Below are 27860 nucleotides of genomic sequence, written 5' to 3'. Positions count from 1 at the left end.
CCTCCCAGGTGTCTGCCTTTTGGAAGGCGCCCGCCGGGTCCCCGAGATTTGTCCAACTCAGTGGTCCTGCGGACCGACCGGCCTCTTGTCCCTCCGCGGTCGCCGGCTTGGAGCGATGGAGGGCGTCCCTCGGGAGAACGCCCCGGAGTCCAGCCCCTCCGTCCCCGGCTCAGAAGAGCCCGCGGGCTCGGGCAGGGACCCCGAGGGGTTGCCCCCCGAGGGATCGGAGGACTGCGCCCGGCCCCTGGGAGCGGCTCCCAAGAAACTCTGTGGGTATCTAAGTAAGTTTGGCGGCAAAGGGCCCATCCGGGGCTGGAAATCCCGCTGGTTCTTTTACGACGAGAGGAAATGTCACCTGTATTACTCGCGGACCGCTCAGGATGCTAACCCCTTGGACAGCATTGATCTCTCCAGTGCGGTCTTTGACTGCAAGGCGGACGCTGAGGAGGGGACTTTTGAAATCAAGACGCCTAGCCGGGTTATTACCCTGAAGGTAAATGAAAGACTTTTCTCCTTTCCAGCCAGGGTGAGGTCCCAGTTCCCAGGGCACGACTGGGCGCGGGTGTGTGGTCGCAGTGAATTGACTGAATCAGTGATCAGCGACGTGTTTCAGGAACTTTGTGCTTTCCCAAAGCGCACCCATTTTCTCATTGGTTCCCATAAGGAAGGGATGGTGGACCCATTTTATGGATCAAAAACTGAGTCATACAGAGACGAAGGGACTGGCCTGAGGTCATGCAGCTAGATAGTGGTGTACTACACACTTGGAATCCCATAGTCTTTCTACCTCTCAGAGCTGTATCAAAATTTGGGGGGGAGGGTGTGCACAACAATGCAGTTACCTTAACTTTCTTACCTGGAAGCGAAGTAAGTCAAGATATGATCTTTGCAGTCCTCTCTCAAGGACTGATTCTGATTCACTTTTCTTGGTGTTTTGACCAAGGGGAGTGAATGCTGGGAAGACATTGGCAGGGATTGGGCAGATAAACATGTAGGTTTCACTGATCAACCTAGATGTTCACATGGGCATGTCTAAACCTGTTTTCCTGTCAACAGCAGAGGATATGTTTTACTGAGAAAGCCTGAAGCAGTAGAAAGTCCACATTCTTTTTTTTTTAAGTTGGAGTCTCACTGTCACCCAGGCTGGAGTGCAGTGGCACACTCACAGCCACCGCAGCCTCAATCTGCTGGGCTCAGATGATCCTTCTGCTTCAGCCATCCAAGTAGCTGGAACTACAAGCATGCATCACCACGCCTGGCTAATTTTTTGATTTATTGTAGAGACGAGGTCTTGCCGTGTTGCCCCAGCTGGTCTTGAACCCCTGGGCTCAGGCAATCCTCTCACCTCCACCTCCCAAAGTGCTGGGATTACAGGCATGAGCCACTACGCCCAGCCTACATTCTTTGAAATCAGACAGGGTTGGATTCAGATTGTACATTCTCTACTTACTGGCTGTGTGACCCTGGACAAGTTACTTAAACTTTCAGAACTTAGGTAGTTTTTAGCATCTGGCATATCACAGGTACCTACATTGTTAAATTAATCTCAGCACCTAGAATACAGCCTGGCATTTATTAAGTGAGTGCTTAATAAATGTTGGTTGAATAAACACACATGGACACAAAGGATGATGGAACCAAGGTCAGAATGCTCATGTTAGGAGGAGATGTCCCATAACCTAATTGGTTGTTTTTTTTTTTTTTTTGAGTTGGAGTCTCACTCTGTCGCCTAGACTGGAGTGCAGTGGCCGCTTCCAGCCACTGCAGCCTCGCCTGTTGGGCGCCGGCGATTCTTCCACCTCAGCCTTCCAAGTAACTGGAACTACAGGTGTGCGCTACCACGCCCGGCCAGTTTTTTTTTTTTGATTTATTGTAGAGATGAGGTCTCACCAAGTTGCCCAGGTGGGTCTCAAACCCGCGGGCTCAGGCAATCCATTCACCTCAGCCTCCCAAAGGCAGGGGATTACAGGCTGAGCCACCGAGCCCGGCTTCCATAACTTAATTGGAAAGCCAGATCTGGGCTACAAGTTCTGTGGGCATCAGAGAACAGTGTGCCAGGAGGTAGCTGCCCCCACCCCACCTGCGTCTGTCTACCCCTCAACCTCCACCTCCACCTAACTGGTTCAGTTATCGTTTTTACTGAATGGGCTTGGCTGGGAGGCTCAGTTAAAATAACAGAACCCAGGAGTTCCAGGCCAGGGAAGGCATTTTAGAGGTCACGTGGTTCCTGGGTCATGTGTCTTCTTCCATTGAGTGCTGTATACTGGGTGTCCAACACATGGTCTTTACTACTCCTTTGATACACGTATGTGCCTGGCTCTGTGTTAGGCTCTGGGGTGTGGAGCCAAATCAGCTTTGTCCCTGCACCCCGTTCTCAAGCATCTTAAAGTCCGGTGGGAAAGTGATGGGGAAACTGGCATGCACACTAAAATGTTCTATAGAGACACTGTGATAAGTCTGTACAAGAAATGTGTGGTGACGGCAAAAAACAGTTCTACTGAATGGGAAGGGCTAGCCAGAAAGACATTATGGAGGAGGGACACCATCTGGGACTTGAAAGAAGAAATAAGTGACAAATAGACAAGGGGGAGAAGGGTATTCCAGGCGAAGAGAGTCCTGAGAGCAAAGATGGGAAAACATGATATAGCCCCAACTGTCCAGACAAATCACAGGAGCCAGGGGCACAAAGGGGCCCGAAGGATGGAATTGGAAAGCAGAGACCCAAGAGTGGGACATTTGTGAGTTAGGCCAAAGAGCTTGTCCTGCAGGCTGTGGGAAGTTGTCAGAAAGCCTTAACCAAGGAAGCGCTGTGAGACTGGAATGTTTAGAAAGCTCAGGCTGGCCATTAGGTAGAGAACAAATCAGGCAAAGGCAAGCTGGTATTCGGGGAGCCCATCAGGATGTGATCAGGAGAGAATGATGGCTGAACTAGAGCTGTGGCCCTGGAGAGGGAGAAAACAGAGGTGACTCAGGATAGCAGGAAAATAGAATGTGGGGTGACATCAGAGATGGCTGGAGTAGCTGGCTAACTGTCTGGATGGGTGGGTCACTGACAGGAAGGAACTCAGGCTGAGGAGTCCATGGGACGTCCAGATACTTGTCCCTTAGAGTAGACTTTTAAGTTCCAAGAGGACAGGGACTATGTGTGTTGGTTCCCCCCACACCCCCATATCTTCGATGCCCAGCATAGTCCCCTGACATACCTAGTATTCTAGGTGCTCCATGTACACTTGCCAAACAACATAATCAAATGGGGTATTTGGGTTTGGCAGGAGCTCAGCAGCCTGAAGGTCATGGCGAAGGCCTGGGAGGAGCTGAGTTCTCTCAGGAAGTGTATGCAAGGGAAACTGGTGTGCATTGTTGATCCTTGCATGAAAGGCTGAGAGTCTCTTTCTCAGAGCCCCCTCCACAATCTAGGGCACACCTGTAGACCCCTAAGAAGGAGAGCTTGCCTTGGTGGCCGCATAGCCTGCTGCTGTTCTCATAGAGCCTTGACTGTGAGAAGCTCTGTGAGATCCCCCACACCCAGAGAGCTACCTGTCTTCTGCAGCCCACCTCAACTGATCTCAGGCCTTCTTTATGAAGTTGCAAGTCTCCTGGCCATAAATTCCAACAAAACTCTAGAAGTGAGAGACCTAGCCGGCTCGGTGACTCAGCCTGTAATCCCGCGCTTTGGGAGGCTGAGGTGAGTGGATTGCCTGAGCCTGTGGGTTTGAGACCCGCCTGGGCAACTTGGCGAGACCTCATCTCTACAATAAATTAAAAAAATCAGTCGGGCATGGTAGCGCATGCCTGTAATTCCGGCTACTCGGAAGGCTGAGGCGGAAGGATCGCCGGAGCCCAGCAACAAAACAAAACAAAACAAAAAAAGAAGTGAGAGACCTGGGTTCTGGGACCAATGCGACCACCACATGCTTGGGTGACTTGAGAGCCATAGTTTCTTCATCTGTAGAAAGGCTGACCACTCCTGCCTTGGCTCCTCCCTGGAGCATCCAGTGAATTAATGGATGTGAAAGTGAGTGTTTGGACTGTCCAGGGATGGGAGACCAATGATTAGCATTTACTATTAGCTTGTTTGGAGTACTAGGTGGTCTAGGAGGTGCCACCAAGTTGGCTTAGTGTGCATGTGACTTTCCAGTCCCCATTCATATCCACAAAGCAGAAGGGATTACCCTCATTCCAAAAAAAGGCAGCAAAGACTTGGAGATGTCACATAGGGAGATAGTGATGGTACCAGGGCCCCACCCAAGTCAGACATCAGTGCTCTTTCCCTCTCACAATACCTCCAAATTCTTCTATCCAGTGAGCACATTTTGAGCACCTGCTGTATGCCAGGTACTGTGTAGAGCACTTTTACTTCCCTTACCTCATTTCATCCTCATAATCGCCTTATGAAATGGGTGTTATTGTCACCATAGTACAGATGAGGAAACTGAGGCTCAGTGCAGTTAAGGAACAACTGAGTGGGAGACCAGAGCCTGATCATCTTCTGTAGCCAAGAAGCATGTGGCATTGCAGAGACGGGGACCCACTCACAGGTTTTTTTGTTGTTTTTTTGAGAAACGGTGTTCCTAAGCCTTCCACGACCTGCCCCGCATCCCACACCCAGTGCCACCCTGCAAGCATGGGGCCTTGCCAACTAATCCTTGTGCTTCTCAGGCCGCCACCAAGCAAGTGATGCTGTACTGGCTTCAGCAGCTGCAGATGAAGCGCTGGGAGTTCCACAACAGCCCGCCTGCACCTCCTGCCGCCCCTGACGCCAGCCCGGCTGGGAATGGGCCCTCCCTGCACGACGAGCTAGGTACCCATGGGCTGGCCTCCTGCCTGTACACTCAGGGCTCTGGTGACTAAACCTTTACCCTCCTGCTGAGAATGAGCGGGAGGAGCCCTCTGCTCAGGAAGCAGAGAGCCAGGGGTGTGACTCAGCATTGCTTGGGCAGGAATGGGGGCTCTGGGGCTAGGTTGCCTGGGTGCAGACGGTAATCCCGCGTGACTTTTGGCAAGTTGCTTAATCTTTCTGAGCTTCAGTTTCTTTCCTCGTAAAATGAGGTTAATAACCTATACCTACTTCTTAAGGTTATTATGAGGATTAAATGAATCTATACACCTAAGATGCTTAGAACGATGCCTGCAGCCATCCAGTAGACATTAGCTGCTAGTATGATGACAATCATGGGAAGGTCTCAAGAAATGCAACTTTCAGCGTTGCCATGAGGAAGGTTAGTGAGAAGATGCAGTGTTGTTGTTGCTTCTTACACAATGCTTTTGTACTGTGAATTGGGTAGATCAGTGATTTTATCCCTGGTGTTTTCATAAAACAGAATCCTTTGCCCCCATCTGGCTCATCAATGAAGTTTCCTGATCCCAAATCCTAGATCATTCCAACATGGAATGCCCAGGAGATCACACCCTCCCACCATGCTGCAGAATTAGGATAGGCCACCTCACAGCTGCCCCTGCCAGAACATGGAAAATCAGGTCCCAGCATGGAGCCACAGAGTGTCTAAAGTACCTCATGCTCAGTTGACAGGGAGGCCAAAAGGCAAGGGCAGGACTTGTCACCAAGCGCCTCCTGGACTTCTGTATCTGGGTGCTTTGCATGTCGCAAATTGAGCACCTCCGCCCTTGACCCTTCTCTCCCCCAGCTTCCCTTCCTGGTGGATGGCCCCTTACCATGTACCCAGTTGCTCCACCCTTCCTCAGTCTTGGCCAGGGGGTCCAGTCGGTTACTGTGCTGGCCATTTTTGCCTCTGACGCACACGTCAGGCCCAGGCCTTTCTCACTGCCACCTCCTGGGCCAGGCCTCGTCTCTCAACTGGAAAATCACAGCAGCCTCCTTCCTAGCGTCCCGTATGCAGACCTGTGCCTACTCCCTTCTCTGAAACCTGAGAACTTTAAGTGAAAGCCTGAGCCCCTCACTTGCATCTGTGGCCACCTGCCACCTGGTTGGTCCAGTCCCAGCTCCTGTACACAGTGCCCGGGGCTCTTTCCTCCTGATCACACCTGTCTGCTCCCCTGAGGCCCGACTTGGGCTTGAGTGGGCAGCAGCACCACACGAGTCTGCTCTCTCTCCTTCGTCTGACAAATTCCTGCTTATTCTCTTGGCCAAGCTCTGGCACTACTCCGCCTCTTGCCTGCCTCCTCCTGGAAGCTTTCTAGAACTCTGCCAGCTAGACTCTCTACAGACCTGCAACGCCTTTTTCAAGCATTTCTAAGGAGGCCTGATGGTGTTGCATTCTTATTACCCCTGTCTTGGTCAGTTTCCACCCACCAGGTCTTAAGGTTGGAGACCCTTTCTTTGTCACCTATGTCCCCAGTCCCTTAGTGCCCTGCCTGGCACATTGGATATATGTGGAGTGAATACATAATTAAATGAGGAAAGGAATGTGACACCCTTAGCATAATGTCAGGTACACAGTTTATCTCAATACATGGCAGTTGTCCTGATAATATCATTATTCTGAATGTGTATGTGTTTGTATGTGTATAGATACATATGCTATTGCTATCATAATAGTATACACACATGTTTATATGCTATTACTGTTATTAAACTGCACCTTAGCCGGGTTCAGTGGCTCAACCTGTAATCCCGTGCCTTGGGAGGCTGAAGTGAGTGAATTGCCTGAACCTGGAGGTTCGAGACCCACCTGGGCAACTTGGCGAGACATCATCTCTACAATAAATCAAAAAATTAGCCAGGCGTGGTAGTGCGTGCCTGAAGTTCCAGCTACTTGGAAGGCTGAGGCGGAAGGATCGCTGGAGCCCAGCAGGTTGAGGGGTGGCCAGGAGTGTGCCACTGCACTCCAGTCTGGGTGACAGAGTGAGACTCCAACTCAAAAAAAATAAAAATAAAAATAAAAAACAAAACTACACCTTTTATTGTTAATAGTTATTAGTAATTTTTTCAGAGTTTCTTTTGAAGGATTTCTTTCCTTCTGCCCTTCTCCTCCAGCACCCACTCCCTATCTACCAGGGACCCAGACAACTTTGGCTGTGCAGAAAATTGCAGCCTGTGTGGATGCAATTGCCACACAGACTGCTTCAGACTAGAAGCAAGGAGAAACCCTCCCAATAACAGAATTCCCACATGTCTTGGACTGAAATTTGAAGGGACAGATTGTCAAAGCATGGCTCTGGGATCCCACAGGCCTCTTCTGCTGTGGTGAACCTGTTTCGGGCTCTTTAATTCTGTGGTTTTGCTTTAGCACACATAGCAGTTCTCTCCTGGGCCAGCCCCTGCTGGAGGTGTTGGGGGAGGGGATGTCATTTGCTTCAATGACCAGGGTGCCAGTCTCCTGAGGAGGACGCTGGTGTAAGACTCAGGAAGCAAGGATGTGGCTTCTCCTCTTGAAGCTTTTCTTCACCCTACAGTAGGCCTGCACTCTTCCAGACCCAGGACCGGGAAAAACCTTCTCCAGCCAATCCAGAAAGCTGTTTCTGGAGTCTTGCGCAAGCCAGCCAGCCCTGGCTTAGCCATCTGAAGCAGGCTGCCCAGCTTCTACACTTCCTGAGGAAGCAGGGGCCCACTCCCAGAGCACCGAAATCCTCCTGACCCACATCTGACTTTGAGTCACAGAGACTCCAGCTGCCACAAAGTGTCTTGTCACTGCCCTTGGACAATCTTCAAGGCATGCTCTCTATGCTTTTAAGCATTTACAACTTTAGTTTATACTTTACCTAAACAGTGGCTTCCACAGAACCAAGAAAGATCAAAGGGAAACCAAAGATTTATAATAGCTCGTTGCCAAAGTAAGCTACAATTTCCAAAGAACTTGTATAAATGTATATCATCATAAACATGTGCATGCCACTTAGCAATTCTGCTCTAATGCTTTGCATGCATCATCTTAGTTAATCCTCACACAATTTTGTGAAGTAGTTAGTGTTATTCTCATTTAACAGAAGGGGAAACTGAGGCTCACAGAGATCAAGGGACCTGCCTAAGTTCCCATAGTAAGAAAATGTCAGCCGGGCTCGGTGACTCAGCCTGTAATCCCACGCTTTGGGAGGCTGAGGTGAGTGCATTTGCCTGAGCCCGCGAGTTCGAGACCCACCTGGGCAACTTGGCGAGACCTCATCTCTACAATAAATCAAAAAATTAGCCGGGCGTGGTAGCACGCGCCTGTGGTTCCAGCTACTTGGAAGGCTGAGTCTGAAGGATGGCCAGAGCCCAGCAGGTTGAGGCTGCAGTGGCCAGGAGTGTGCCACTGCACTCCAGTCTGGGCGACAGAGTGAGACTCCAACTCAAAAAAAAAAGAAAATGTCTGACTGAAACTTGAACCTGGGTCTGCAGACTCGCACCCTCCCTCCAATCCCTCAAAAGCTGAGGGACAGCCAGCCATCTGGCTAGAATTCTCTGGGGAGGCAGTGACCTGCTGGGCCAGATCTGTTTTTGTCTAGGCCAGTGACTTCTTCCCATTGTGATGGGGCTGTCCCTAGGGCCCAGGCAAAAGGAGAATTACAATAAATGCTGCTGAAAATTATTTGCAGAGGTTACCTCCCATTGCTCTAGGGAAAGGCCCGGAGGCCCCAGACCAGAGCCTTGGGTCACATTCTTCTCCCTATGGAAAGTCTGATCTCCACTGTGGCCTTGCCATCACATGCCACCTATCCCTTGGATGCCCCTTTGCACCAAGAGCTTGTGCCTTACTGGGTAGCCCCTCCAGTCTTGTGATCTGCTTGTTAGAAAGGTTCTTCTGGGCCTGGCACAGTGGCTCATACCTGCAATTCCAACACTTTGGGAGGCCAAGGTGGGAGAATCACTTGAGCCCAGGAGTTCAAGAACAACCTGAGCAACATTGTGAGAGCTCATCTCTACCAAAAATAAACAGTAAGCTGGGCATGGTGGCGCAAGGCTGTAGTCCCAGCTACTTGGAAAACTGAGATGAGATCACTTGAGCCCAGGAGTTTGAGGCTGCGGTGAACTGTGATTGTGCCGCTGCACTCCAGCCTGGGCAACAGAGTGAGACCATGACTAAAAACAAACAAACAAAAAAACCCAGAAAGACAGAGAGAAAGAGAGGAAGAAGGAAAGGGACGGGAAGGGAAGGAAGGAAGGAAGGAAGAAAGGAAGGAAGGAAGGAAGGAAGGAAAGAAGGAAAGCTGCTCTGATAGACCATATGATTTAGTGAGAAAAGCAAAAGTGAAAAACTGCGATTGAGTCTCTAACTTTATCACCTGCTAACTTTGACCTTGGCCACAAAACTCACCCTCTAAGCCGCTATTTCCCCATTGGTAAAGCCAACCGGTGATGACATTTAATCCCCAAGATTTAGTTATATGTGGCCTCAAAGTAGATCTAGTGGCAGTTATAGGAAAGCAGACATTGGCAGTTGGGGAAGTACTTGCTTAAAGTCTTAGAAAAACTGTAGTTGTTTTGTTTGCTTTGAGTGAGGAAAAATAAAGAGAATAAAAGTATTGATAAACAATAAAATTTTGTTCATCTTGAACCAACTCAAAATCTGGATTAACGACTACTTTGAAAGATGAGAGTCCATGATACGGGACTTTCTGGTTTCCTTCTCATTTTCTTTTTTTTTCTTTTTCTTTTTTTTTGAGTTGGAGTCTCACTCTGTCACCCAGATTGGAGTGCAGTGGCCGTTCCCAGCTACTGCAGCCTCGACCTGCTGGGCTCCGGTGATCCTTCCGCCTCAGCCTTCCATCCTTCTCATTTTCATGTACTTTAACTCTGAAGGAGACAAAGTGGAGCGTATTCTTCCTGGTTTCTTTTTTTTTGAGTTGGAGTCTCACTCTGTCATCCAGACTGGAGTGCAGTGGCCACTCCCGGCCACCACAGCCTTGACCTGCTGGGCTCCAGTGATCCTTCTGCCTCAGCCTTCCAAGTAGGTGGAATTACAGGCATGTGCTACCACGCCCGGCTGATTTTTTGATTTATTGTAGAGATGAGGTCTCGCTGCCCAGGAGGGTCTTGAACCTGTGGGCTCAGGCAATCCACTCACCTCAACCTCCCAAAGGCGCGGGATTACAGGCTGAGCCACCAAGCCCGGCTCTTTTTTTGTTTGTTTTAAGTGATGTCCAGCCAGGTCATAGCAACCTCCCTGTGGAAACAGGGATTGGTTTCAAATCTTCCAACCCAAGCCAGGTTCAGTACTACTTCACGCCACTGCAAACCCCCAGGAGCTCTGGTCTCCATCCTGTTGAAATCCAGCCTCTTGGCCACACCTGCTTCCATTTGGCCTTCCCAGCCCTGTCTCCCCTGGGTTCCTCCCGCCAACTCAGCTCTGGATCTGGAACACCTTGCTGTTGCCTGTACGTATGCTTGGCACAGAAAGATCCTTCCTCCTGCAAGTCCAAATCAACTCCAGTCCTCAAGGCCCAGCTGCAGTGCCCCTCCTCCAAGAAGTCTTCCCTGGCCTGGATTGGAAGGACTCTATCTCCATCTCCCAGAACTACCCCCACCCCAGCTCCTGCCCACCTGGTGTTCCCAAGGTGTGCAGTTCTTCTTCCCTGCTCCTTAGGCTGTGAACTTCAAGTTTGCTTCATCTCACTTTCTCCAGCCCCAGCTGGAAGCCTCAGGGTAGACACCCATTCTGTGTTTGGTGGAGGGTGAATTGAAGATGAGACCTCAAAGTGGTCTTTGAGTAATGTGACTGGCCAGCCTGCCAGATCTGACGGAACCCATTAGGAATTATCAAATGTTGTTTCATTGATTGCAGTTTGTGTTCTTAAATAGACTTAACAGCAACCCCTGCTCCCACCACTGTATTTAATATTTTTGTACCCACACCCTTTTGGTAGATGTCAAGCATAAACAAATCTCTACCCCTAAATTTTTCAACCTCTCAGTAAGAAGGCATGTGGACATGAAAAATGTCTTCTGCCCTTAGGTCTCAGAGGCTGCCTGATCAAAATCATAGCAACCCATAAGGCTCTTTTCCACTTTTTGTAACACTCAAAGTTAATTTCTAAATATTTTCCTCCTCTCTTTTATACTCCATGTAATGTTTCCTTAGCCTTAAACCCTTCCTTAACATTAAACATTTTGAAGTCACTCACTGTGGAAGAATCATTGTTTAAGCAGAACATTTGGAAAACAGAAAAAATACCCATACTCCTATTACCCAGAGACAGTAAAAGCTCCTGCCCCCTTTTATGTAAACATTTTTTGGATTGTATAATAATATAAAACGTCCTGCTTTACCTTTTGATAACTCAGTAGTACGACCCTTACATTTCCCTATATTTGAAAATCTCTTTATAAACATATGCTTTTGATAAATATGTATTTTTTTGTTTATAAATTAACCTAGGTTTACTTTAGAAAATTTGGGGGAAAAGAGTAAAATTGCATGAGAATAACTTCATTTCAGATCCCATCATTCAGCTCTAACTGCTGTTAAGATTGTGGGGTTTATTTCTTTGAGACTTTTTCTACACAGTTGAGATCATACCATAGCTCCCATCTGTAATCTGGCTTAATATTATATTCTCTGCACATTCGCTGTGCTATTAAGCATCCATTAACATCATTTTAGATGCTTGAATAATATTCCATTGTGACCGCACTGTGACCTACTTAACCTGTGCCCAGGTTTTAGATCTTTAAGTTATTTCCAGCCTGAGGCTATTATAAGCAAGGCTGGATGAACCTCTTGACACATAAAATTGTGTCTGCATTTCTCACGTTTTTAGGATGGGCTCTCAGATGTATGTGCAGGTCTGCTTTTTTTTTTTTTTTTTTTTGAGTCAGAGTCTCACTCTGTCTCTCAGTCTGAAGTGTAGTAGCAAGCTCACGGCCACCCCAGCGTTGACCTGCTGGGCTCAGGCGATTCTTCTGCCTCAGCCTTCCAAGTAGCCAGAACCACAGGCACTCACCACCATGTCTGGCTAAGTTTTTGATTTACTGTAAAGATGAGATCTCACCAAGTTGCCCAGGCTGGTCTCGAACCCCTGAGCTCAGACAATCCTCTTACCTCGGCCTCCCAAAGTGCTGGGATTACAGGCTTGAACCACTACACCCAGCTAGGTCTGCATATATTTTAAGGATTTCCAGGAGGGCTGTACCAGCAAAATGCACTGCATCATTCTACTGGTGCCAGAACATTTGGTGGCAGCCTCTTTTGCTGTTGTTAACCTCCGGGAAAGGCTTACTCACTCCTGTAGCTCTCCAATTCCTGCCTGCTGCTAGTCAGGGCTGCACCCATACTGTCCCAGCCATCCAGTCTTCTCCTCATGACCCAGGTGGATTGATTTCCCTTCCTTTTGTTCCCCAGGGCAAGAGAAGGTGGAGGTGGAGGAGTTCCTGTGCCCTGTGAAAACGCCCACTGGGCTTGTAGGTGTGGCAGCTGCCATGCAGCCAGTCCCTGCCATGCCCTTGGCCCTCCAGAATATTTCCCTCAAGCACCTGGGAACTGAAATACAGTAAGTTCAGGTGGGGCTGTGGGCCAGCCAAACTCTAGGCAGGCCCTTTTGCCAGGCTCGACCTGGTGTGATTTCGCTGCAGGGAGGTGGGCCAGGGGAGAGGGCAATGAATTTTATTTTCAATGAATCACATCATCATTTTAAAATATTGCATTCATCATTCTGATCAGAAAAATAGTACATCTTCACCATAGGAAATCAGGAGCATCTGAAGAGATATAAATTAAAAATTACTCGTCGAGCATGGTGGTGAACATCTATAGTCCTAGCTACTCAGGAGGGCTGAGGTGGAAGGATCACTTGAGCCCAGGAGCTCAAGTCCAGCCCGGACAACATAGCAAGACCCTATCTTTTTTTTTAAATGGTGCTATAAATACAAATTTTCATTTTTTAGTCTTTTATTGTTTGAGTTGGAGTCTCACTCTGTCTCTCAGGCTGGAGTGCAGTGGCCTGCACATGGCCACGGCAGTCTCAACTTGCTGGCCTCAGGTGATCCTTCTGCCTCATCCTTCCAAGTAGCTGGAACTACAAGCACATGCCATGCCCAGCTAATTATTTTATTTATTGCAGAGACAAAGTCTCGCCAAGTTACCCAGGCTGGTCTCGAGCCCTGGGCTCAGGCAATCCTCTTGCCTCTGCCTCCCAAAGTTGTAGGATTACAAGAGTGAGCCACCATGCCTGGCTACAATTTTTTTTTATTACCTATAATTCTGTCATCCAAACATTCTTAGCATTACATCTCTTTCCTCTACCTTTTATATATACATGTAGGCATACTTGAGATCATATTAAATGGAATGTAGTGATAGTTTCACAAATGTCTTATACATGTCAAATGTGTCAGCTTATTTACTTTTAACATGTGCAATTTATTGTGTCAGTCATATCTCCACTACTTTTTTCATTGAATAATGTGTTCTATATACATGTTCCTGTTGTCAGGCTTTGTTTCTAAATACTTATGAGAAGGTAGCAAGACAGCCTGGACTTTGAAGCCAAACTGCCTGGGTTTGTATCCCGTTTCCATCAGTTGTAGGCTGTGCTGCCATTTGCAGGTTATTTCTCAGTGTGTCACTTACCTTGCTAGTAAATGTACATACAACAGTACTTGCCTTATCAGCTTAGCACGGGGGTTAAAAGGGCTAATGCTTGCAAACTTATTTAGAACTGTGCTTGACAGTCTTAAGATGTAAGAAATATTAGCTGCTATTTCTGATGTTCTAGGTGAAGGCACTGAGAAGTTAAAAAATGTAAATAATACCCAATACTGATCCTGTTTGGGTGCTTATTTTCTGCATGGGCTTTAGATAAACTGGGACCTCTTATAAGGCAGAATAGATTGCTCACTGGACTTGGATTAGGGACCCGGGCTCTGTGTGAATCAGGCACAGCATTTCTCTCTGCCAGTTTAGTATTTGAATTTGCTTGGGTGATTGGGAGGATGATGATGCCTTTCCCAGGAGAGAAGCAGGTTTTAGGGAAAAGACCATCAGTGCTCTCTGGAGCCTGCTGGCTGGAGGTAGAGCTACCCCACAGACATTTGAATGGAGGGGTCTGGAGCTGAGGAGAGAGATCTGAGCTGGAGAAGGAGGCTTGAGGGATATAGAACATGGTTGAACCCCCCACAGTAAGTGGACGAGGAGGACACCCTACAGAGGATCACTCCTCAGAAGGAGCTGAGGGGAACTGGGTGCACTGGGAGTGTATCGGGCCGAGAGGAGGCCTGAGAAGTCCAGCCGTCTAGCCAGCATGCACTCAGGACAGTCTCAACAAGATTAAGCCGAGTCTGTGCCTGATGGAGGCCACAGCAGCAGAAGCGGAACAGAGAAAATGCAGAGACCAAGAAAGGAAGGAAGTTTCAGGGGATCAGGCCGTCACTTCCCTCCTGCCATTCGTAATAGCCCACAGAAAATGCTAGGCAACGCTGCGAGAGAAGAGCCCTGGGCTGCTGAGAGCCCCAGACAACTTGGTGATCAACTCTGCCTTCATGTCCTCATCCCTTTCCCCCTGGCTGGTCTTGGAGCTTGCTGTTGGTGCTGCCGTGAGCCCGGGTCATGCTCAGGGGAAGGGAATGGGGAGCTTCCTGAGCACGGTGCTCGGTGTGTTATGTTCTTGTTGAGTTTTCTGGACACACCTGTAAAGTGGTGTCATAACATGGTCAAGTTCTGAAACAATGGAGCTGCATGGACATCCAGGTCTGATGCTCAGCCCCACCACTTACTAGCTCTGTGGTTTGGGTTACTCATCCTCTTGAATCTCAATTCTCTCTGCCCAGTGGGGATGATAATAGTACTTACTTCATTGGGTTATTGTGAAGATTAAATCAGTGAATTGCATTATACTGTGTAGTATAGAACTTGGCCACGGAAGGGCCCAACCAGTGTTCGTTGTTGATATGTTCATCATCCCCATTGCACATGAGGAAACAGAGGTTCAGGGATGGTAATTGGTTCACTCAAGGTAATCCTTCCAGAGCAAGTCTTTATGGCCTGTGCTGTGGCTGGGCCTTTCAGATCTGGAGTTAAACCTAAACAGAAAGTGGTCTATGCACTGCTCCAAACAAAGTTGATACATTTATTTTTTATTTATTTATTTTTCGAGTTGGAGTCTCACTTTGTTGCCCAGGCTGGAGTGCAATGGCACACTTATGGCCACTGCAGCCTCGATCTGCTGGGCTCAGGTGATCCTTCCAAGTAGCTGGAAGTACAGGCACGCACCACCATGCCCAACTAATTTTTTGATTTATTGTAGAGGTGAGGTCTTGCCAAGTTGCCCAGGCTAGTCTTGAACCTGTGAGCTCAGACAGTCCTCTTACCTCAGCCTCCCAAAGTCCTGGAATTATAGGTGTGAGCCACCGTGCCCGACCTAGGTTGATACATTTATAAACTGGGGATGCTTCTCCCAAGCACAGTGGTTTAGCTGAGTGGTGATTACCTGTACTACTTCAGAAGGAAGTGAGTTCCCTGTCCCCAGAGGAGATGTGTGCTAGAGTTTAGAGGGCTGGTGCTTCCCTAAAGTTGGGATTATGTATGCCCTTCCATGTCCTAGGAATAACTGCTTGTTAACCCTGGGACATGTTGGGGAGGCTGCAGTTCCTGGACAAGGGCAAGTGTGGGCAGTAATGATGGCCACCCCACACAGCTAGTGCCTCTGGCTGTAGAATGTGCACTTGAGGCACCTCCCACTCATGTGGCTTGTGGGACCTGAAATCCATGATCTTCTGGTGATGCTTAAGCACACTGAAGTTGAGAAGCATTACACAGTTAGACCATTTGGTTGCTCTCTGTATCCCTAACCACTCTGTCATATTTGTTATCTCTGACTCTTTGCTGAATACCGAGGAATTTATTTACATCTTTCAGTCCATCAATTTTTCCCATTATTTATGTCTAATCTGCTCTTTTATATTTATATAAAATATATTTATATTTATATAAAATATATTTATATATTATGATTATAGTTTACATTTCTATAAATTCTGTTTGATTCTCTTTCTACTATACCTAGTTATTTTTATACTCCTTAGTCTAAAGATTTCATGTTGTATTTCTTAATTAGTATGTAGTGTTCTTTTGTTTTTGTTTTTTTGAGTTGGAGTCTCAGTCTGTCACCCAGGCTGGTGTGCAGTGGCACACTCACAGCCATTGCAGCCTCGACCTGCTGGGCTCAGGTGATCCTTCTGCCTCAGCTTTCCAAGTAGATGGAACTACAGGCACGTACCACCATGCCCGGCTAATTTTTTGATTTATTATAGAGATGAGGTCTCGCCAAGTTGCTTAGGCTGGTCTCAAACCCATGGGCTCAGGTAGTCCTGTCACCTTGACCTCCCAAAGTGCTGAGATTATAGGCGTAAGCCACCGCGCCTGGCCATTATGTAGTGTTTTTGTTGTTGTTGTTTTGTTTTTTGAGTTGGCGTCTCACTCTGTCGCCCAGACTAGAGTGCAGTGGCCGCTCCTGGCCACCGCAGCCTCGACCTGCTGGACTCCGGCAATCCTTCCACCTCAGCCTTCCAAGTAGCCGGAATTACAGGCATGTGCTACCATACCCAGCTGATTTTTTGATTTATTGTAGAGATGAGGTCTCGCTGCCCAGGTATGTAGTGTTTTTAAAAGTGTTTTTTTTTTTTTAATTGGGTTCTCAGTGTGTTGCCCAGGTCTCAAACTACTGGGCTCAAGTGATCCTCTCACCTCAGACTCCCAAGCAGCTGGGACTACAGGCATGTACTACCATGCCCAGCTGTTATCATTGTTTTATAGTCCTTATCTAGTAATTCTAATATTTGAAGTCCTAGTTATGCTGTTTGCTGTTGTTCTGCCTTCCATTTACAGTGTCTTGTTTTCTGGAGTGTTTAAATGTTATATTGTGTGTTCAGCTTTGGTTGATCTTTACTTATGGAAATACTGAGAAACATGAATTGAGGTATGTCCCAGTATAGAGAATATATGCTAACCTAGAGGTGTGACCAACCTGGAATCATTTTAATTTAATACCTTGGTTTGAAATTTCTTACTAATATAAACATAAACCCCACATGCACATGAAGGCAGCTCTGTGATTTCAAGTTTTTGGAGGAGATATTTATTTTTTTAAGATGGAGTCTTATTTTGTCTCCCAAACTAGAGTGCAGTGGCATGATCAGAACTCCTGGGCTGAAGCTATCCTCCTGCCTCAGCCTCCTGAGTAGCTAGGGCTACAGCTGTGTGCTACCATGCCTAGCTAAGACATTTTTGTTGTTGTTTGACAGTTAGAGAGCCTTTACCCAGAATGTTCTCATGTCAATGTTGTCAACAGGCTTTTTTTATTTTTTATTTTTTGAGTCTCACTCTGTTGCTTAGGCTAGAGTGCATTGGCATACTCACAGCCACTGCAGCCTCAACCTGCTGGGTATAGGTGATCCTTCTACCTCAGCCTTCCAAGTAGCTGGAACTACTGGTGCATGCCATCATGCCCAGCTAATTTTTTTTATTTATTGTAGAGACAAGGTCTTGCCAAGTTGCTCCGACTGGTCCTAAAACCCCTGGGTTCAAGCAATCCTCTCACCTCCACCTCCCAAAGTGCTGGGATTACAGTGAGCCACCGTATCCACCAACAGGCATTTTTTAAACCCATCTCTTCACAGAGGGTATAGGCCTTCAAGAGCTTCAGCTTTGTGTAGGTATCTCAATTCTAACATTGTTTTCTTTCCTCTGTTGAAGCTTAGGCTCTAGGTTTCTGGTATCAGCAGTTAATTCCTGTGCAATCTTATATACTAGTTAACGTTCAATATAATAGTGCTGCAGCTGGGCATGGTGGCTCAAGCCTGTAATCCCAGCACTTTGGGAGGCTGAGGTGAGAGGATTGCCTGAGCCCAGGGGTTTGAGACCAGCCTGGGCAACTTGGCAAGACCTCACCTGTACAATAAGTCAAAAAGTTAACCGGGCATGGTGGCACATGCCTGTAGTTCCAGCTTCTTGGAAGCCTGAGGAAGGGTTGCCTGAGCCCAGCCCAGCAGGTCAAGCCCGTGGTGGCCATGAGCATGCCACTGCACTCCAGCCTGGGCAACAGAGTGAGACTCCGAACTCAAAAATAATGATAATAATAATAATGCTGCAAACAAATCACTTCTGAATTCAGTGCCATATAATAATAAACATTTCATTTTCACACATCTAAGTCTAACTGATTTACGTTTAGTTCACATGGTCTTGGCCCCAAGCTGTCAGTAGGATCTAGGTATACCCTTCGGTGTTTCTTATCTTCCATGGACAAGTAGCTACCAGAGGCATGTTCTTTCCATAATGAAAAGCAGGAGTACAAGTCACACCCTACATGCAAGCACATTTGAAGCCCGTGTTTATACCATATCTGCTAATGTGAATTTGGCCAAAGCCAGCCACATGGCCACACCCAAAGTCAAGAGGAAGAAGGGGAAGTAAGCTGCTCCCGTGGAGGTGTGGGAGAGGGGGTGACTATTTACTGAACAATAATCTAAGCTATACATGTATCTATCTCCTTATTTCCCACTTGAGTTTCGTGTTCTTTTTCATGTTTAGTTCCTGGAGTTTCCTTCCTTTACTGGGACTTAAGCTAGGTATTTTAAAAATATGTTTCGATCTTTGTGGAGTGAGAGTTTTTCAGAGTAATTTGTCCACCGTATTGCTAGAAGTATACATTGCACATAAGGATTGTATAACAAAGGCAGCTCCCCAACACAGGTCTATAAACTTTCACTTCCGCATTTTTGACCACAGTAAAGCTGCCTGTTAAGTAAATACCCTCTGAGTACAGTGTTTTTCAAACTGTTGGTCATGACCACAGTAAGAAATACATTTTTTTGCTTAAGCTTACTATGTGTATATACAACTCACAAAGTATTAATGTTTATTAAGTGGAATGCACACTTATATTTTCTATTTCATTTTTAGAGGCTAGTCATGATACTACTGATTTACAATCCACTAGTGGGTCATGGTCTATAGTCTGAAACACTGACATAGTAAACCTTTTTTTTTGGCTAGGAATTTCACTCTGTTGCCCAGGCTGGAGTGCAGTGGCAAGCTCACGGCCACTGCAGCCTCGATCTGCTGGGTTCAGGCGATCCTTCCGCCTCAGGCTTTCAAGTTGCTGGAACTACAGGCACATGCCACCATGCCCGGCTAATTTTTTGATTTATTGTAGAGATGAGGTCTCGCCAAGTTGCCTAGGCTGGTCTCAAACCCATGGGCTCAGGCAGTCCTGTCACCTCGGCCTCCCAAAGTGCTGGGATTATAGGCATGCGCCCGGCCCCATAGTGAACTCTTAATCATTTTGTCTTCCTTGCTATTAATCTTGGAATATGTCTACTTTTACCTCTTTGCATGGGAAAAGAAACTCAACTGAGCTCTGTTTTCATCCGGCTCATCATTAATTTCTCTGTGGTCTGTGGTCTTAGGCTAGCCTTCAATGCTACCTACTTCCTTCCTATAAAGCAAACATGCGGCCAGGCTCTGTGGCTCAGCCTGTAATCCCAGCGCTTTGAGAGGCCGAGGTGAATGGATTGCCTGAGCCCACGGGTTCGAGACCCGCCTGGGCAACTTGGCGAGACCTCATCTCTACCATAAATCAAAAATTAGCTGGGCGTGGTAGTACACGCCTGTAGTTCCAACTACTTGGAAGGCTGAGGCAGAGGGATCGCCAGAGCTCAGCAGGTCAAGGCTGCAATGACCGGGAGTGGCCACTGCACTCCAGTCTGAGTGACAGAGTGAGACTCCAACTCAAAAAAAAAAAAAAAAAAAAAGCAAACGTATTGAACCTGATCTCTGGCACATACAACCCAGTGTCACGTTGTGTGGGTCCAGGATCTTGTTTTCTTTCCTCTCTTGCATCCTAGACTCTAGGTTTCTGGTATCAGCAACTAATCTCTGTGCAAACTTACAGCTTAGTTACCATTCACTAGAATAATGCTGCAAACAAACCACTTCTGAAATCAGTATCGTATAATAATACATATAATGTAATAATACACATAATATAATAATAAACATTTCATTTTCACACATCTGAGTCTAGCTGATTTACTTTAGTTTCACCTGGCCTTTCAGACATGCAGGTGTGTTAGTGCCCAGTTTTGTTTTGTTTTTTTAGAAAGCAGTATTTACTGAGAGGACAGAAAAGCTCCCACAGTAGGAGGGGACCCGAGGTGCAGTAAGCTTCTTGGAGGATGTGAGATGGTCAGGGAGGGCTGCAGAGAGGACAGATCTAAGAAGGCAAAGAGAGCAAGAGGGAAGAACACCAGGAGATGTTTGCAACTGATCTCAGCAGAAGTAGGGAGCTTTTGAGCAAAATAGTTATGAAACCAGATGGAAGTTTTGGGAAAGTTAGATCAGCAAGTCCATTCAACATTCATTCAACACATCCATATTAAGCACCTTCCATGTGTTGACACTGTTCTAGGCATTCTAGATGCATCAGTAAATGGAACAGACAAGCATCCCTGCCCTCATGGAGCTTATATTGCAGTAGCAGGGTTGAGGGTGAGAGAGTCAAGCATATATTGCTTATAAGCCATAAAGTATATGGAAGGTGGTAAGTGCGAAGGAGAAGGGTAAAGGAGATTGGGAGTGGCGTGTGTGGGGATGTGTCTGCAAGGTGCCTGGAGTCTGGGAGACCGCTGGTGAGGATGGTGGAGTGTCAGGATGAAGCTTGAGCTCCAGCAGGGGCAGAAGGAAGGGCAGAGGGACACAGGGCTGTCAGCTGTGTGTTCCTCTGTTCTTGTCTCCTTTCAGAAACACGATGCACAACATCCGTGGCAACAAGCAGGCCCCAGGAACGGGCCATGGAGCTCCAGGGGAAGATTCTCCACAGAGCGTGGAGTCTCAAAGGGAGGAGCAGCCCTCGGCCCATGACCCCGGCACCCCAGGTGAGCCTCTGTCCAGGTCTAAGCTGCCTTCAGAGACCAGCCCCTCAGGGCTGGAATGAGTGATTTCTTTCCTCTGCAAACCACCGTCTGTACATTTGTGAGTGTCTTAGTCTGCTTGGGCTGCTGTACCAAGATACTATAGACTGTGTGGCTTGAATAACAGACATTATGTCTCACAGTTGTGTGGAGACTGGAAGGTCCAAGATCAGGGTGCCAACAGATTGTGTCTGGTGAGGGTTCTCTTCCTGGCTTGTAGATAGCCGTCTTCTCTTTCTGTGCTCACATGACTGAAAGAAAGAGCTCTGGTTTCTTTTTCTAAGTGTACTGATCTCATCAGTGGCTCTAACCTCATAACCTTCTCAATCTGATCACCTTCCAAAGGCCCCAACTCCAAATACCATCACATTGGGTATTAGGGCTTCCCCTTCAAATGGATGGAGGGGAAGACATTCAATCCACAAGCAGTATGTCAAAGATGAAACTCTCCAGGTCACTCCTCCTGGGTTTCCAGATGTTTAGGAACAATGAAGCTTTTTTTTTTTTGGTTGTAAAATATACATAACAAACCGGGCTCAGTGGCTCAGCCTGTAATCCCGCACCTTTGGGAGGCTGAGGTGAGTGGATTGCCTGAGCCCGCGGGTTCGAGACCTACCTGAGCAACTTGGCGAGACCTCATCTCTACAATAAATCAAAAAATCAGCCGGGCATGGTAGCGCATGCCTGTAATTCCGGCTACTTGGAAAGCTGAGGCGGAAGGATCGCCGGAGCCCAGCAGGTCAAGGCTGCGGTGGCCGGGAGTGGCCACTACACTCCAGTCTGGGCAACAGAGTGAAAAAAAAAAGAATATATATATATATATGTATATATTCTTTATATATATATATATTCTTTCTATATATACACACACACACACACACACACACACACACACACACACAACAAAATTTACCATTTTCGGTTGTAATGTTCAGAGACCATAAGTACATTCACACTATTGAGCAACCATTACCACCATCCATCTCCAGAACTTTTTCATCTTCCCAAATTGAAACCCTTAGCTATGGTTCTTGGAAGTAATAAAGGAAAATATTGCTCTTGTTTTTTCTTTCCTTCTTTCATAAAAAAAGTTTATAGGGAAAGGGCGTAAAAATGCCTATCTGAGGTGATTAAAATAAGATCTACCTCAAGATGTGGAACAAATGGCCTTTAGGTTGACATAGCATTTTATTGTTTCTTTCACAAAATGTGAGTAACCCACACCATCAGAGGGCTGAGTTGACTTCTTTGGAATTGGCAGGAGCGGCTTTACCACATATTTTAACTCAGAAACAATTGGGAGAAAGCTGCTAAGGCAGCGCTGTGAGGTCTTTTCATGGCAGAGGGAACCCCTGGGCTGCATAGAAGTGACGAGAAAAAGCACCCTTTGCAGCTGTCAATGCCTGATGAGGTCAGAGAGCACAGTGAGCAGTCCTGGGAGTCAGTACTGTATCGCATCAATAATAGTCAGAATAAAACTAGATGTTATATAGCAGTTACTTTGTACCTGGGCTGTACTAAACATTTTATTAAGGTATAATTCATATTATATAATTCACCCATCTAAAATTCAGTCGCTTTCAGCCTCTCCACAGAGTTATATACATCCATCACTATAATTAATTTTAGAACATATTATTACTCTCCCCAAAACCCTGCATCCTTAGCCATCAACCACAGTCCCTACCTCCCTTAACCCTAGGCGGCCGCCAATTCACTTTCTGTCTATGTATGTGCCTGTTCTGGATACTTGGTATGAACGGAATATGCTCATGCCATCTTTTGTGACTGCTTCTTTTGTTTAGCAGAATCTTTTCGAGTGTGCCGAGCACTTTACCCTTACAGCAACTAGAACTATAGATACTGTTGTTATCCTCATGTTACAGATAAGGAAACTGAGGCATGGAAAAGTGGAATGCCTCACTGGCAGCCACACAGAGTGACAGGTTCAATCTGAGCAGTCTGCTGCTGCCTGAAGTCTCATTTTCGAAGTCAGTGATTTTTCAAACTACATTCTTTTTTGCCATGAAAACTTATCCCCCAACACAAAACTTAATATAGAAAACAGATAAATGCAGGACTGAACTCCTCTGTTCCTCCCACCCCACCTTCCCCTCCTGATCAGCCCTTGAGGCACTCCCAGGAAATCCCAGGTCACTGATTGAAAACCACTGTCTTCGGCCTCGTTTTCTCCAACTATAATATACGCACAGTGGTCCCTACCCCGTCTGCCCTCAAGGTTGATGTAGTAGTATTATAAGAAGGTAGCAGACTCCAGGGAGCATCCCTGCCCTCCTAGACCCCATAACAGGAAAGAAAAAGAGACACTATAGCCCTCTGACCTCACTGGGCTGCTTTGTACCCAGTGCAACTGGATTTCTCTTAGGTCTGGAACAAGACCAAGACCATTCTGTTCTTGCACCCAGCAAGGCCAAGGAGTGTCAGATTCCTGTCACCTACTGGAGTAATTCTTTTTTTTTTTTTGAGTCAGAGTCTCACTCTATCACCCAGGCTGGAGTGTAGTGGCATGCTCATGCAGCCTTGACCTGTTGGGCTCAGGTGATCCTTCCACCTCAGCTTTCCAGGTAGCTGGAACAACAGACATGCACCACCACTCCTAGCTAATTTTTTAAAATTTAACTTGTAGAGACAAGTTTTTTTAAATTTAACTTGTAGAGACAAGTTCTCACCAAGTTGCCCAGGCTGATCTTAAACCCTTGGGCTCAGGCAGTCCTCTCACCTCTGCCTCCCAAAGAGCTGGGACTACAGGAGTGAGTCACCACACCTAGCCTGGAATAATTCTTTTTCTTTTCAAGACTGGCCAGTCCTTAGCCTGGACTCATGCTGAGTCATTCAGCCCATCCCCCAAGCCCTGCTGGGTCCCTCTCCTGAGATCCCATACCACATCCTAATTTTTAGTACCTTAGTCCCAAAAAGATTGGTATTAATTTATTAAACTACATATAGTCACACAAAAGAGCCATTTGGGTTAGGAGATTTAGGTAAGAGCAGGGTAAGACCCTATAGAGTATCTAAAGGGGGTAGCAAAGGTGACTCTGAGCTTCTCAGCAGTCAAGGCAAAGGGTAGATTACTTCCAGTGTCCATAAGACAAAAAACATATTTTCTTAGAAGAAGCAAAACTTAGCCGGGCTCGGTGGCTCAGCCTGTAATCCCGCGCTTTGGGAGGCTGAGGTGAGTGGATTGCCTGAGCCCACGGGTTCGAGACCCGCCTGGGCAAATTGGCGAGACCTCATCTCTGCAATAAATAAAAAAATTAGCCAGGCGTGGTTGCGTGCGCCTGTAGTTCCAGCTACTTGGAAGGCTGAGGCGGAAGGCTCGCTGGAGCCCAGCAGGTCGAGGCTGCGGTGGCTGGGAGCGGTCACTGCACTCCAGTCTGGGCGACAGAGTAAGACTCCAACTCAAAAAAAAAAAGAGAAGCAGCAAAGCTTTTTCTAGCACCAAGGGCTGAAGAGAATGCTGGGGCCTCATGGCAGTCATGTGTATGTCCCTTGTGAACAAGCTTCTTGGCGTCTCTTGACCACATAATCTGCCCACTAAGTGCCTTTGATGTAGGCTGATGGCAGAGCCTAAGGGATGAATTCGCTGATGTTGGATTTAAGGCTAAAACTGGGTGACTTGCTAATAGTGGTTGGCAAACGCTTTTTGTAAAGAGCTGGATAGTGAGTATATGAGGGTTTAGAGGCTCTAGGGTGTCTGTTGTAAGTACTCAGCCCCGCCTCTGAGGAGTGAAAGCAACCATAAGCAACATATAAACAGATGGGTATGGCTGTATTCTTATAAAACTGTGCTTAGAAAGGCAAGCTGTGAGCTGGATTTGGTCTGTGAGCTGTAGTTGTAGGTTTCTAGCCCTTGCTCTAGAAGAAATAAAAGGACTGTGCAGCTTTGAGGCACAAAACATATTTCACTGTGGGAAATATGTCTCCTAATTTAGCTTGGAGTAAGAATCCTAAGACCCTGCTGGACGAACAGCAGAAACACCTGTTTGGGCAGAAAAACAAGGGCTGGACAATGGCAGCATTAAGGCAGCTTCTCTCAGTGAAGAAATTATTGTATTCATTATTTATTTATTTATTTATTTATTTATTTTTGGGTTGGAGTCTCACTCTGTCGCCCAGGCTGGAGTGTAGTAGCTTGCTCACAGCCACTGTAGCCTTGACCTGCTGGGCTCAGGTGGTCCTTCCGCTTCAACCTTTCAAGTATCTGGAACTATAGGTGTGCGCCACCACACCCAGCTAGTTTTTTGATTTATCGTAGAGATGAGGTCTCTAAGTTGCCCAGGCTGTTCTCAAACCTATGGGCTCAGGCAATTCTCTCACCTCTGTCTCTCAAAGTGCTGAGATTACAGGCATGAGTCACTGTGCCCGGCTTATTCATTTTCAATTATAAACTATGTTCACATAAGATTCCAGGAAAGGCCGGGCTCGGTGGCTCAGCCTGTAATCCCAGCACTTTGGGAGGCCGAGGTGAGTGGATTGGCTGAGCCCGCCGGTTCGAGACCCGCCTGGACAACTTGACAAGACCTCATCTCTACAATAAATCAAAAATTAGCTGGGTGTGGTAGCACACGCCTGTAGTTCCAGCTACTTGGAAGGCTGAGGCGGAAGGATCGCCGGAGCCCAGCAGGTCGAGGCTGCGGTGGCCCAGAGCGGCCATTGCACTCCAGTCTGGGTGACAGAGTGAGACTCCAACTCAAAAAAAAAAAAGATTCCAGGAAAATGCAGTAATCCCTCTTTAGAAACTCTTGAAAATATTCAGTCTCTAGCTGCTCAGCCTTTAATCCCGGCACTTTGGGAGGCTGAGGCAAGTGGATTGCCTGAGCCCGTGGGTTCGAGACCAGCCTGGGCAACTTGGTGAGACCTCGTCTCTACAATTAAAAAAAAAAAATTAGTTGAGTGTGGTAGTGCACGCCAATAGTTCTGGCTACTTGGAAGGATCGCTGGAACCCAACAGGTTGACGCTGGGGTGACCATGAGTGTGCCACTGCACTCCAGCCTGGGTGACAGAGTGAGACTCCAAACAAAGACAAAAAAAACCCCAGAAAATATTCAATCTCTTGAACTCTACTCAGTTACTAAATTTTTGGACAAGGGCATAAACATTGGCTAAAGTGTGCTCCCAGTCTTAGACCACTTAAAAAAATACACCTTTAATACTAAGTACACATCAGAATAAGGGTACAAAACAAGCCATCCATAAGTAAACACAGTTTATTTGTTGGAGTAAAAAAAAAAAAAAAATCAAGTCAGAGTTGAGCTGAACTGCTCTCTGGAGCAGGAATGCAGAGTGCAGGTAGTCATTCTTTGTTGCTATCAACAGACAGTTCTGTGTGCTTTGAAAGCCTCCCAGTGGGTAGAGATGAGTCCTGAAATAAGAAACAAACATTCTGCCAGGGCTCATGCCTGAGAGGAAATCACCTGGCAAACACTGGCAGGGTGGTATAAGATTGGGATCCGAGGGAAGAAGACAGGCACGGTTTAGTGGACAAGCTAAGTGACTTAACCAGCGCAGTGTAAATAATATTTATATGATCCCATGATTCTCAAAGTCTGATCCCTGGACAGGCTATATCAGCATCAACTAGGAACCTTTTAGAAATGCATATTCTCAAGCCCTGCCCAGCACATTAAATCAAAAGCTCTGAAAGGAGGGCCCAACGATCTGCATTTTTTTTTTTTTTTTTTTTTTTAGAGACACATTCTTGTTTTGTCACCCAGGCCAGAGTGCAGTAGCACAATCATAGTTTACTGTAACTTCAAGTTCAAACTGGGAAACTACAGGTGCACGACACCACACCCAGTTAATTTTTTTTTGATGTCTTGTAGAACTGGGATCTTGCTATGTTGTCCAGGCTGGTCTCAAACTCCTGGGTTTAAGTGATCCTCCCACCTTGACCTCCCAAAGTGCTGGGATTACAGATGTGAGCCACCATACTGAATCTGCATTTTAACAACTCCTCCAGATTCCCCGAAGCAAGCTCAGGCCTGAGAACTAGTGATGTCATCTGTCATAATCTCTGCATTTCTCCTCTTGAGCAGGGAGAGAGCCAGAGGATTCTCCAAAGTCTGCACCCAAGTCCTCTTTGACCATCAATCTCGGTCAGAAAGCCAAGCGTCAGAACAACACCTTCCCACTGTTTTCCGAAGGACTCATGCGGAACCGCACTGCTCAGGAGAAAGTGGTGGCCCTGGAGCAACAGGTTCTGATGCTCACCAAGGAGTTAAAGTCCCAGAAGGTGAGCTCTGGCCCAGGGAGGCCCCGGGCTCCAGTGAACCCCTCGGATCTGGAGCCTTTTGGACAAGCGAGCTACAATGCGTGAGCCTGGCTGGGCATCAGCCAACCTGAGGTCTTTAGAGGCTGAACTGCAGAAGGTTGGAAACACACTGTTGATGACTAGGGAACACGCTGTCATTCAAACTAGGTAGCAAAAGGCCACCAAGGACAGGTGTCTCTGGAGACTGACTTTAATAATTGTCTCTTGGATCCTTTCTGGAGGACCATGCATGGACTCACCCCACACCCAAAGAAAGACAGGTTTGGAGGGGGGTAATCTGGAGGCAGGGTCATGGGAGAGGCCACCAGCAGAACTGAGGGATCTCTAATCTGACAGCTGATAACTAGGTGAGATATCTGAAGGACTGTCTCAAGATTTTCACAGGACAAAGAAAGCAGGCCCCAGGGCTGAACCAGGACCCACACAGAACAGAGACAGGGAGGAAGATGGGAATAACATAGTGAGACGTTAATTATGGGAGTTATTAAAAGGAGGAGCTGTGTGGTCGTTGCAGAAAACAGATCTCACACACACAGACCTTAAAATCATTCCCAAATCCTACAGCCCAGAAGGTAAATTGTGTTAAAATTCAGAGACCACCACATGAAGTAGTGAAGGTCTCTGGGCAGGGATGTTAAGGGACTGCAGCCCTGGGCAGGGACCTCTCTTGAGCATGATAAAAGCTACTTAAGTCCCATGGGTGGAGCCTGGTAGGGCCTTCAGTGGGCTCCACTGAGGTCCCAGCCTCCTTTCCTGCTGAGAGGAAG

At 47.1% G+C, this 27860-nt stretch overlaps 1 protein-coding gene across 1 annotated transcript; it reads left to right on the top strand.

Moving 5' to 3' along the window:
• LOC103255485 (TBC1 domain family member 2A-like) lies at positions 1–27138 on the top strand. The gene is made up of 5 exons (XM_008053455.2): positions 1–493; positions 4660–4801; positions 12237–12384; positions 20631–20764; positions 26858–27138. The coding sequence occupies exons 1-5, from the start codon at positions 116–118 to the stop codon at positions 27136–27138; spliced, it is 1083 nt and encodes a 360-aa protein (XP_008051646.1). The 5' UTR covers positions 1–115.
• Positions 27139–27860: the final 722 nt, after the last annotated feature.

Source organism: Carlito syrichta, unplaced genomic scaffold (genome assembly GCF_000164805.1).
Source record: "Carlito syrichta isolate Samal-C Ts95f unplaced genomic scaffold, Tarsius_syrichta-2.0.1 Scaffold288168, whole genome shotgun sequence".
Lineage (NCBI taxonomy): Eukaryota > Metazoa > Chordata > Mammalia > Primates > Tarsiidae > Carlito > Carlito syrichta.
The sequence above is the reverse complement of the archived record's forward strand: the minus strand, read 5'-3'. Positions and strand labels throughout refer to the sequence as shown.

What these genes read in the sequence shown, in the direction of transcription:
- LOC103255485 (XM_008053455.2), top strand. Translation starts at nt 116, where the DNA reads ATGGAGGGCGTCCCTCGGGAGAACGCCCCGGAGTCCAGCCCCTCCGTC. An exon ending in CACCTGGGAACTGAAATACA is followed by an intron (nt 12,385 to 20,630) that starts GTAAGTTCAGGT and finishes GTCTCCTTTCAG; the next exon opens with AAACACGATGCACAACATCC. An exon ending in CCATGACCCCGGCACCCCAG is followed by an intron (nt 20,765 to 26,857) that starts GTGAGCCTCTGT and finishes CCTCTTGAGCAG; the next exon opens with GGAGAGAGCCAGAGGATTCT.